Here is a 12,744-nt window from a genome sequence, read left to right as displayed (position 1 = left end):
ATAAAGCCAATGCTATCGCCAAGAAACTACAGAGCAAACGTCATAATTCACACTTTTATTTGAATTTCTCTAAAATATAGGAATAGCTAAAAGTGAGATAGCCTTCCCTCTAAAGTCCTAATTAATGCAACTGTAGTACTGATCACTTGAACAAGGATATCAGCCTGCAGAGGTGAAAAAGACTCACTACGTCCACCTGTACTAATAAGAGCTTGTCTTTTTCTGAACAGAGGAAAGTATTTGATTTTAAAATGATTTTAATAAAAAGTATATTGTGCTATTTGAAACATACACACACACACGCACACACACACACATATATATAAAGGTTTCATTCAGGATTCAGGTTTCATTCTATATTTTTCTTCTAGATCTAAGTGTCTAAGTGAAATCATTTAAATGTTTGTATTCAAACTAGCGTAGTAATATAACTACATATACAGAAAGCATCAAAGTTATATCATACTTTATTATATTGCTATTTTCAGCAAGCATGATTAGAGTAAGAGACTGGCAATAGGAAGTCACTGTGTTCCAGTCCTGATTGTATCACTGAGTCAATGTGTCATTCATTCCCTTGTGTTCCTGTCAACCAGTTGTAAAATGTGTGAGAACATATTCTGCACTTTTTTTCTTAGTGTTTTCTAAATTTAATCTGATATTTTTCTGTGCAGTGTCAAGATGATGTTAGTTCTCCCTTCTTTAGAAAAAAAACAATACACACATTTGTAATTTTATGTGGTGGCAAAAGCTACGTTCATACATTATATGTCTACACATTTTTCCAATATGGGTATATACCTATAGCTGTACATAAATATACACGCTCATAATTTTATACTGTACATATTTATTACACATATAACACATTTGAATTTAAGTCATTTTCATTGGCCTATGCTACAAGGAAAGGTTTTAAGATCAGTAAGATTCTAAACTAAATATTTGAATTAGTATTTAACTCCACTGATGGAAATATAAGAGACATGGTAAAATAGTAAAATATTTCTCACCAGCAATATGTACAGTGAAAATGTCTCCAAGTTTCTTTTGCTGATCCAATAAGAATTTGAAAGCATCTTTTCTAAAAATCAAAGCCTTGCCAAGGAAAGGAATCCAGCCATTTATTAGTGGGGGCTCTCCAGTCTTCCTGTTAAAAACATAAAAAATCAGGAATTAACTTTGGCATGACAGCAACTTACACATATATCTAATTTATCTATTACACTTAGACCTATTATCTCCATATATAACTCTTTCAATATATAATATGTTGTACAGAACGTTCTTCAGATATGACGGCAGGTTAAATCTAATCACACCTCTGAGCACAGAAGGCTCCGTATGATAGTTACGAAAAATAAGAGAGAGAAATTGAGGTGCATTTAACTACAGGTCGTCTAGTTATCACCAGGAAGTTAGGATCACAGAAAATCTATATTCCATACAAAATCTCACAGCACAGAGTCCTCTCATTTTAAATTTTTTCTACGTCAAAGGAAGATGTATCAGAAGGCACTTATGACAGATTTGGGTAAACAGGACGCTGACATACTATACAAAATGATTAGCTTTACCGATACTGTTTGAAGAATTTCAGTTTACCAGCACACAGAATAGCTACAATTCTACTTAATTATTTTTTTAATACAGAATAATAAGGAGCAAATATTTACCATAATAAATCTTAGTCTCTGTATATTTATAGTCTGTTAAGCTAGGAATGTGTATGAATAGTTTAAGACAAAATTCTAAATAATTGTATCTGTATCCCAATGTGAAAGAAGCAATTATTGTCTATTAGTTATGTTTAGGGAATAGTATAAAATATTTTTTAAGATTCTAATAAGTTATATTTTTCTTTAAAGAGGAAAAAAATGTTGTCATACTGTCCTATTCCTAAATGCAAGTAAATGTCTTTCCTTCATGCTGGTACTTAGTTGCTCGAATCTGATTTACAACAAAGAAACATAAAGCATGCCTGCTCTAGAAGGGATTAAAACAAATATTCACGAACAACTCTGATGCTACATCCCATCTGTGAAGGTGACTTATACTACATGCAGAACAACTCATTCTGATTAAACACAAGATATTTACTAGCTTGGATCTAATCAAAGATCAAGGGATCACAAGCTTTACTACTATCATACACAGCATGGATTTTTATGTAGCTGGATTAACCCTATCATAGTCACACTCTCCCTTAGACTGCTGCAACAGAAATCAAAAAAGAAAGGTAAACATCATATGCTGTACATACAATTTATAATTTTCTAATGAAAACTTTTTGAGCAGAAAATTGTAAGCCGGTGATTTGCTCTCCTACTTTAAACAGTTGTTACATATTTAACTAACACAGGCGGCCAAAACAACTTGCACATCTTGATTTCTTTCTGTTTAACTGACTACTAATTATAAATGTTAGTTTTCATTAAAATCATTATTTTGCCCTCTGGAAATCTAGTTAACGTTCTGCTACAAACTGGAAAATGTAATAGCCTAAGCGTTTGCATTGGCTTTTTTGTTTCTTTGCGTTTTGTGGGTTTGAGTTTTCGTTTGTTTGCTCTGTGGTGTTTCTATCGTGGAGAAGGAGTCGTTCGTCTTCTTTTAATACTTCCCATAAACAAATGTATTATACATCCTCTAGCGGTCAAATAACAGCACTATTTCTGCAAGCGATACGGAAAAGTTTGTAACGGTTAATTCTGCACTAAGTGAATACGAGAAAAGAACCTGAGATTACATGAGAGGGATCACCAACCCTGGAAGTATAACAGCCTGCTCAATTCCCTCAACCATGTCCTCAAAGACTGTTAAGAATCTGGACGATTTACTAATTTTTTTCCCCAATTTTTTTAGTCCTCAGTCTATTAAGTCCCACCAGCAGCCTCCTTTCACTTCCTGGGTTGGACGCTACACCACCTAAGTAGCATTGTGACAAATATTTAGATAGGCTTTTTGTCATATTCTAATTTAATGCATCTAATTTCACTCTCCATGTTCTGTCATTCGGTCAAAAGCTGTATTCTTCACAAGGTTTCCGCCGGGTAAAAAGGACGCCGCTCAGAAATCCAGGGGAAAATTAACTTAATGCTCCAAGTCTGTGGGATCACATCAGGGAGACATTTTGCTATCACAAAGACGTGAGGGTCATCGTTCGCTTCAGACATGTTTAGCTCAGCAGCAATAAGCTTAACACTGTTAAACACCATGTCAAGACCACGCGTATTTCAGAGCAAAATATAACGCTGGTTCAACTTAACGACCCACAGTAGACTGATAACAGAAATGTGTCTTCATTTCTACCTTTACCTCTTTTTGGAAGATGGAGGTCATCTTAATGACTTATAGGTGTCTGCCAACATCAGCAAAGAAAAGAGCGCAGTTGTACGTTTTATAGGCTCCCAAAATACAATGCTTCACTGCACAAACTTTTCAGCAGCGCAGTTCATCCATCCACCCTGGGCTCCTTAAAGCTCTCTAATCTGCAGCCAGTGTTTCAGGCATATGTTCAAAAGCGCAGAGTGGTTAAGACGATACGTTACTTTTAAAACTACTTGTATGAATCATTAAACAAGCCCACACAAACTTTTACTGTTGAATTAATTTGTTTCCAAACTTTAACTGAGAACCCACACTTCACAGCCTTTACAAAACTTGATAGATTTGGCAAAATACTACAAATGCTGAGGTTATAGTTTTCTCACTATATAATACATGTTTTCTCTATCATATGTAAAATATAACGAAGAAATATAGAGAAGCAATATGAATTGTTTTGACTGAAATTCAAGGTTGCAACTTTTTTTAATTTGAGCATTCAAAACTTCTTATTAGTAAAGCTATGATATCTGTTACAATGCATAACGCGCTTCAGATCTACTTTAACTGCTTAAATTGTCTAATTCACTCAACATAGTTTGCATCTTGTAATATTTCCAAGCATTTTCATTCTACATTCCTGTGTTTTTTACATAGAGGGATGATTTTGCAAATATACAAGAGTATCTTTACTTATCTGAGAAGTCTCTCTGATGTCAGTCATATTTAATAGACAAATTTCTCATGTATGTGAATGAATTTTATAAACAAACCATCAGTAACCTGTCCAATATAATCTATAAGTAGACAGATTAGTTACAAAGTGGAGAAAAAAACCAGCACAGTTGTATCATCCATCATTGTTAAATGGGTAATTTAAAATGGCATTACGCAAAAATCATCTGGCTACAAATACAGTTTGTAAATAGAATGAACAGATTCTGATAACTGTAATTTTTCTTTGCTTTCACAGTGAAAGCAAAGATTTCCTTGTTAGCAAGTAATAAAGTTGCAATGCCTACTCAATGAAGGCAGACCAGTTTGGGAGTTTGCTTATAGTTTACAGCTACTTTTCATCTCACCTAAAACACACACAAGTAACTGACTCAGTTGTGGTTACTTAACTAGCAAAGTGTGCCAGTATGAAAAAAGTGAATGTCATATCTACGTCCCATTTCCGCTAAGCAGCAGTGATGCAATAAAACAAGAGAAAAATGGACTGTGACATAAATTCTGTGAAGAATAGATAAAAAAAATATAGGTATGTGCGCGTGCGCGCGCGTGTGTGTATTTATATATCTATAACTTGAAAGTTCTCTAAGTATTATGTTTTCCAGGAAAGGAAAATCCCCTGGGAAACTCAAATTAGGTCATCACTTGTTAAGTTCTGTGAATTTAGCATACACTTTCTCTGACTGTAAAGAAAAAACCTTAAAGATTCATAAGCAAAAATACTTTGCCAGCAAATATCACAAATATAAATATTATTGCTTTATAAAAGCATACAAGACTCTTCTTTTGCTGGCTACCCTGCCTCAGCAACTCTGCAGCGCAGGGCACTAGATCAATGTAAATAAGAGGAGAATCTTTCTCATTTCACTAGTTATTTGTATTCCAAAGGAGCAGATGCCATCCAAATTATGCAAAAATCCACAGTGCATCTAGTACTATAGCAGATGAACAGGTTAATTTTTCTCTTTGCACATAATAAATCATAAGTGCTTTAACACCCATAGTCGCATTTCATGAACATAAACCTTCTGTTTAATAATGTCTGTTTACAACTAGAATCAGACATACAGTAATCTCTTGCCTGGGATAAACATTAATCCAGATCTGTCTAGAAAAATTATACAATTCATTACCATAAGTAATCTCTATTGTGCCCTGTGCTTAACCTTCATCTTTTTTCCTGTCCTATAATCTTGCAAATCCACTGGTGGTGTATGATTGGCATCTGGTGTTAACACAACCTTCACTGCACAAGGAACAACCGCAAACACCACGCAGGGAAATGTCACTCTGCAGGGTACCAGTGCTTCCACTGACCACTTTTGAACAACTTTCACCAGAGGCTGAAAAACGCAAGCCTGAGAGAAAAAGCACCCAGGAAAGGTCTAATAATATTGTTTGCCACAGAGGAGCCATTTTCATTTTTCTGAAATGTCATTATCAAGCACAAAACTTAAAGGTATCGGTCTGATTTCCCCTTAGCACTTCTGATCAAAGTATTACATATCACGTCAAAGTTGTAACACCCCATGCTAAGGGGTCTTTAAGCAATGGAAATGTATTGGTACGGAAGTAGAACAAAAGCTATTATGAACACGTCAAAACAGTTTGAGATTATTCACAGGCTCGATCACAATATTTAAGCAACAAGACATGACAGACAGTGTCTTTCCAGGGGCTTATGAACACTTTAACTGTGAGGAAAAGAATGAGGCCAAAGGCTTCAACCCCAAGAAAGGTAATCCCCAGAAATGTGGTGTCTGCAGTGTCTTATTGTATTATGGAAGAAAGAACACAGGAAACTTAGGACAGGAGAAAGCCAGTAAGACTATCTATTTTACCTCTCCTTTTTTTTTTTTTTTAATTTACCAACTACAGTCTCCCCCTAGACCTGTTCATAGCATTAGGTATTTGGTAACTCTAAGGATAGAAAAGAATATTTTCATTTAATTATTCGTTCACAACATAATTTTTTGATAGTTGTAAAATTATGGACGCCTTAAACGCCCCGTCTAAATTACCTGCGTCAGTGATCTCCTGGAACTCTGAATTCTCCAGGTTGAATACATGCTGTGTTAAAAAGTATTCCCTGCAGAACAAGACCGAGAAGAGGCTGAGCAATAGACCGTCTTTTGCCTTTGAATCCCCAACTTAAACGCTTCTACGGTGGTAAGAATCACATGCTGTTTCTATCTGCTTCTATCTATCACATGTTTCTATCTGATCACTATTTGGGGTCTTATGTAGAGTAAACGGATGCATCAGGCCATGCCTTGACAAGGGGTTACATTCAGACCCTGTTTGACTCGGTAAAGAAGCTGGCTCCTCGCACGGAAACGGCAGTACCAGAATCAAAGGAAACACGTTGCTGCCCTCTAGACCTTTGTCTAGGTGAAGTGACTTCACCCTGCAGTACTGATAGCTTCTTCTTTTTCATTAGGATAAAATTCACTCATAAAAGAAAAGAATTGAAAAATGAATGTCTTGCTGTCCCCTGTTCTGGCCAAGGCCTAACCTGGTATGGAGTCCTTGCTGCATTTGTAGTCCTTACCGCCACTCAGGGGAACGTCTTCTCAATGTCGTTCCCCTCTGATGATAGCACACCAAAGAGCAGAGCATTGAGGGAATTCTACAACACTGGCAATACAAATGTCGTGCTCAAAATTTCAGCTGAAAAATTAAAAAATAATGGCTAGACTCAGAAACAAGCAGCAGATATACTCCTAAGCACACCAAACAGAGAAGCATTCCCAAAAAGAGCAGTACAGCAAAGACAGATTCTAGTGCTGATGTGAGAGAAACTGGTAGAAATGCTGATGAGAACAGACCATCCAACCAATGAATATTTATTGTGATTTTTTTCACAGAAAAATACAATCCTTATATTGAAAGTTTTCTGTCAAAAAGTTCTGTGAATTTAATAAAAATATTTTTTTCTGTAAAAGCAGGTGAGCTTTTTGCCATTCTGTTAGGAACACTGATTTTTGTTATAACCTGTTCATCACAGAAGCCTCCTACTTTTTCTCTCTTTGTAGTAATCCCACTTGGGTCATTCCCAAATGTCAAGAAAATACCAGTCCTCAACAATTCAATCAGTAGCTCTGAAATATCCCTCTCTTGGAAATCTTACTCCTTTGGAGTTTCCGAGGCTAAATTTTCTCAACAGCTATAGGTTCACATTGTGTGTATCAATCACCTCTTCTATTATACTTTCAAGTTGTGTGTCTAAAGACACATCCACAAATTCAAGTACTACTGTAATGGTTGGGACATTGCCCAGAACGCAAAAAGGCAGGTAAATACCATTGTGGGAAAGGCATCTGAGCAGCTTAAAAATTGAAACCCACTGAAAAAACTCTTTTGGTACAACTTTTATCAAGGGCTGAAAATTCCCAGACAGACTGTTATGTACAGTTTCATAACAGCGAGGAGAGGAGTCATGGCTGAAGGAAAAATGGAGTCAAGGCAACAAAAATCGAGCAACATTAAAAGTTAAAATAAATTCAATGCTTACAGCCCGGTCCTTGAAATTCTACATTATTTCCACTCCAGGTAAAGTCAGTAAGAGCAGCCGTGGCTATTCAGCACTTTCCTGGACCAAGCCCTAGGTTATTTTATTACATCTTACAGTTGAGATCAGTTGCCCAGCCCAGGGCTTTTGCTTTCTCAGTTCAGCTTTAATCAAAGAAAGATATACCAGAAAGGGATGTTGACAGGTTATTATTCCATATCCTATATTCCAGGTAGGCTACTGAACACCTATATCTTTCCTGATATTTGTCTGTGCTGTTCTTGATACTCAATACAGAGTCTCTACAATCTTCCCAACAAATTTGTTCCTAACCTTAGAAACTCTCTTCTCATGTCTCACCTTAACCATCATGTGGTACTTTAAGCCCACGACTTCTCATTCTGTCCACACGGGATAAAGAGAATAAATGATTCCCTTCACTTCTGCAGGAGCACTTTATATAGCTAAAGACTCTTTATCAAGTTCTCCCTTAGTCTACTTCAGGTTAAACAATCACATTTTTTCCCAGTATTTTCTCATAACTGTTTTCTAGACCTCTATCTACTCTTGTAACTTTCCTCTTGACTTCCTAAAGGTAACCCACATCTTTCTTGAAGTACAGTGTCCAGCACTGAGCACAGCAGAGCCTACCTCTTGCACCTGGGGGGCTACACATCCAAGCGCAATCTCAGCTTTCTCTGCAAAAGCAGGACACTGTTGATAAACACCCAGCTTGGGAACCACTACAGACCTCAGTCTTTTCCTGGAGAAAAGCTCTTGGTCCTATCTAGACGCTGTCAAATAGTCCTAACTAAGTCATTGTAGTCTTTTCTCTATTTTTCCCAGTTTGTCATTTGGAATGCTAATCCCTCCTCTCCAGGCTTGCAGTCCCTCCTCTTTTGATATTATCCACAAACGTACATGTTTTTTTCTCTATTCACATGAGAAGGATAGGATTAGACTATGTAGAATATTGGAATATGTAGAATATTAGAACCCGTATTTCTTTTTACCACTATCAGGAACATATTTACACTATATATTTACTGACTTCACCTAAGAAAACTCAGCAACTCTCATCTAATATCAGCTCTTCCGTAATTCATTTCTGCGCTGTGTTATACTGCCTTACTGCAACACACGTGAAAACTGTACACAGTAAGTAGCTCATAGTAGGAAATCATATTAACCGTCTGGCCTAGAAATGACAAGTGAAGTGTGGATAAGAATGTCAGCGCTCCACACAGAAATATATTCAAATATGTAGAAATCACTCCTTCTGTAATAAAGAGCATACAAATAAATTCAGGCAATCTCAGAAACAACGGCAGGAAATCATCAAGTTTAAAAAACCCTGTTATCTAGGAAAGAGAGGAGAATGCTATACGGAAAGATATCGCATCTTCAGTTTGCATCATCTGTATTTTATTTGAGCACTTAGCATATAGTTTCAGAAGTAGAAAAATTTAAATGCAAAATCAAATGTCATTTCCTATTAAACTGCAAGAATGTTACATACCGACATCATGCAAGATATCCATTACAGCAAAGCAGGTAATGAAAATAGATAGGCTCATTTCATGTAACTGAGCTGTCTAAAAGTTTGGTATCTTGGTTAAGCTGGACATCTTCAAGTTCTTTATAATCAATAGAAAGAAAAGGAGTGAAAAGGCTTTTTGGAGGTATTGATCTTTCTCTGCTAACAAGAGAGAGAGGTCAGCGTAGCCACCTCGCTTAGATAGTTAAGAGAAGATGCATCCCCTACAATTCCCTAATTGTATCATATCTGTTCCCTTTCCTGCAGTTTTTTAACTCCATTCTCACACTGCATTCTTCAAGTTTTTTATGTCAGATTTCCTGACCCACTAATCTTCAATCTGTCTTTCTCCTCCTCGTGTCCTGCCTCCCTCTGCCCACTTCCCCCTAGCTGCCTGTCCTTCCCCAGGTTTCTCGGTGGACCTGCCACCATTCTGTCCCTTTGCCCAGCCAGTTTCAGTCTTCCTTCCAAACCGAGCTTCTGTTCAGACGCGGGAGCCTCTGCCCTCATCTTCTGCAGCACATTTGCAGTCCCAATATTGTCCGCCCAGTTTTACTTCCACCTTATCTTCCATCAAATCTCCTCTCAAATCCTGACCACCACTGTAACTCCTAATGTTGATCAGCCTTGGCCAGTTTTCCCACTGTGCTCTCCCACCTGCCTATATCCATCTGTTGCCTCTTGCCTTACACTGGTAACTCAGAGATGGGAACGGCCTTTCTTTTCTGTCTAGACTGTCTGTCTATCGCAAAATAGGTCTTCATTTGGGAGATGGACTAGTGACAATAAAATTGCTCCCTCTTTCCATTTCTCCTTGCAGGGAATATTAGCCACTTTCAGAAAGGAACCATGATTCATTCAGAATGCATTTGTGTGTGTATGTAAATATATAGTTATGAACACACATTATGCATACATATGCATACTTACTTTTATATACACATACATACACATAGAGACATTTGAATTAACTACAGGAAAAAATGTTGTTACAAATTTTTTTGCAGTAACACAAATATTGAGTTTTATTGTAATAAACTGTAATAAACAGTTTATTGTAGTAAACAACTGCTATAGTCACAGTCACATTACAAGTTGCAGTACAAACCATCTTTTGAACTGAGTGCATTATCTACCACTATAGGTCAATAATGAAATGCTCTAGAAAACTGTTCTCTCACTACTGTCTACCACAGATATAATTTTCAGCTACCAGCAGCCTGCTCCTGACTCCTAAAAGCAGTTTTCTTCCTCTCCCTCTAGAGCTTCAGATGTCAGACATTTCATGAGTTATATTGCAGAATTAGCAGTCAGGACGTATAAATTTGGTTGAAAAATGTATTGACAAACTCCAAAAATATTAGGTAGTCTGAATAGATGAATAAATACAAAAATATTCCAGATATCGTACTTAGTCCACTTATTAGTAAATTTAACTCTTAAATGATATACTGAGAGAAAGTGGCTAATTCTGTCACTAATGTATAGATCACAGGAAAACAACAATTAAATACTTTAACTCAGGTGAATTTTTGAAAATCCTTAGTGTTTATAGGATGAATGTAACATAAGCAGGTCATGTCTTCTTCCTATTTAAAGGATTACATATACTTGCTTTCCAGATCCTTGTTTTCTCTCTTTTCCTTCTAGTGCTACAAATCTCTTGCACATGGTAGGAGAAACAGTCTCGTAACCTCACTGACTCTTCACTACAAATTCACTCTCCTGATTCTTCTCCTTCTGCCACCATCTTAGATTAACATCTCGTTTCTCCATCTGAACTGATGCTACGCTTGAAATCCCCGCTATCCTTTATCACCTTTGCCTCCCGCCATGCCCTCCACAACTATAGCTTTTACTCCTCTCAGCACACAATCCAGGTGATTTATTTCAGCAGAAAGTATGTTGCAGTCTGCACTCTTCTTCTTCTGCTCCTCTCTAGTTGCTACAAATCTCTCCTTTTCTTCCCTACTCATAGAAGTGCTTCTATGCTCTTTCTTCAAATCTCTCTTCTTCAAAAAAAATTCCTACTTTCATTTCATTTGCACCTTTTCTCTCCCATCTTTTTTCCCATTAACTCTGCTCTGGCTCTGTCCCTCCATACAATAGCACACATTGACCTTTTTCAAGACTAAAAAGTTAACATCTTCCTCACCCACCCATTCAAGACTACAGATTTGTAAATTCCTTTTATATAGAGATAAAAAACAACCATTTCTGAAACATAAAAACTTCTGAAAACAACAAGCTTTACTCATACATGCAAGAAAAATGATCATAGAAAAGTTCATAGCCTGATAACTTAAATCCTGTCCCTGCCTTAACAAGCTACCATAGACCAGGGGGAAACAAACCAGAGAACATGAATATTTATTTTCCTAGGGCTAGATAATGATCCTGTTTACATTATTGTTGCACATGAGTGGTACCCTTCTATAGTTCATGCTACGGATTATGCAAGAGCAGTCTGATGAAATCTAATATGAGTGGCTATGAAGTGTATTACTAAACATTGCTGAGGAAGACTAGCCTGAAACTAGACTCCTCATTCTGAGGGAAATTCTAAACTATCTTAAAACATCTTTTTTAAGAAACATTAAAAAATGTATATTTCCCACAAAATGTCTGCTCCTCAATTTTGTTTTACAAGCATCAGAATGAACACAGCTGTAGCTGTCTCGCTGTGTCCACACGTTTCCCTAGGGTTCTGAGAGGACTAACAAGAGGCACGGTGCCCTTCCCTCCTTGCAGTGATTTGTGGAGCAGCCTACACCGGTCCCCAGACCACGCAGACACCCTGTAAGCATGGAGATGGATTGTGCGTCTCAAAGACAGTACCTCCCTGACTTCCCCCTGGGGTGTTCTCATCTGCTTTCCCTTCTCCTGAGCCTAAAAGTCTGCTGAGCCTGTAACAGAGTTAATATGCATTAATTTAAGAGCTTCAGTGTATTGCCTGAAAACAATGGTTTGATGCTTGGAAAATATATTCCTTTAATTGGTCTGTGCCTGCCCTTCTCAAATACTTATGTAAACTCTATTGTGTACAAGGGCATAAGGGTTAAACCCAAATGAAGTTCTTAGCCTTGTATTTGTTTGAGCTAATTATGTTTTTGCTCTGGAATGTACAACATCTTTGCCAGTTTTAGGTATGCTTACTAATGCCAATTTTAGTTAAATCAAGAATGCATTTTTATTTGGCAGTGATGGAAAGCTAAAATTATTAACTGAAGAGCGTAAGATGGAGGAAAAACTGGGATACTGCAGGTCCTAGCATGTTTTAAATCCCTCTGCTCTGAAGATAGACTAGACAATATAATTTTCTATTTTTCAAATTAAATTGAGGAACAGTCAACTTTAGACTATAATCAGAAACATTACAATTGTAAATGAACACTAGTTTCCTTGTTTTCCTAAGATGTTTCTGGCACAAGGTAATACTTGCGTTATAGCATCTCTTTGAAGAGTCCAGGATTTGCTTGTCCTAGACTTACCGAAATACATTATCCCATTTTTTTAAAGTAGAAACCTTCGAATTTTTTAAGCCCCTACTCTGGTTCAGGGATGTAAAATAGATCTGAACTTCAGTTAGATTTAGATTTCAAATTTGATGGATCTAATTTTTCACTGCCCTCTGTAGTCT

At 36.9% G+C, this 12,744-nt stretch overlaps 1 protein-coding gene across 5 annotated transcripts in view; it reads right to left on the bottom strand.

Moving 5' to 3' along the window:
- The window catches only part of CYP7B1 (cytochrome P450 family 7 subfamily B member 1), a 126,547-nt gene that overhangs the window by 22,579 nt on the left and 91,224 nt on the right, over positions 1-12,744 (bottom strand). For 4 of the 5 annotated variants that reach the window (XM_068932610.1, XM_009673499.2, XM_009673505.2 and 1 more), the window contains exon 2: positions 1,014-1,150. In XM_068932610.1, the coding sequence (XP_068788711.1) occupies positions 1,014-1,150 (137 nt within the window). Of the gene's footprint in view, positions 1-1,013; positions 1,151-6,571; positions 6,610-12,744 lie in introns of those variants that run through there. The other variant, XM_009673503.2, reaches the window with a different exon arrangement.

This window comes from Struthio camelus, chromosome 2 (assembly GCF_040807025.1).
Source record: "Struthio camelus isolate bStrCam1 chromosome 2, bStrCam1.hap1, whole genome shotgun sequence".
Classification (NCBI taxonomy): domain Eukaryota; kingdom Metazoa; phylum Chordata; class Aves; order Struthioniformes; family Struthionidae; genus Struthio; species Struthio camelus.
Note: the sequence above shows the minus strand (reverse complement) of the source record. Positions and strands in the feature narration are given on the sequence as shown.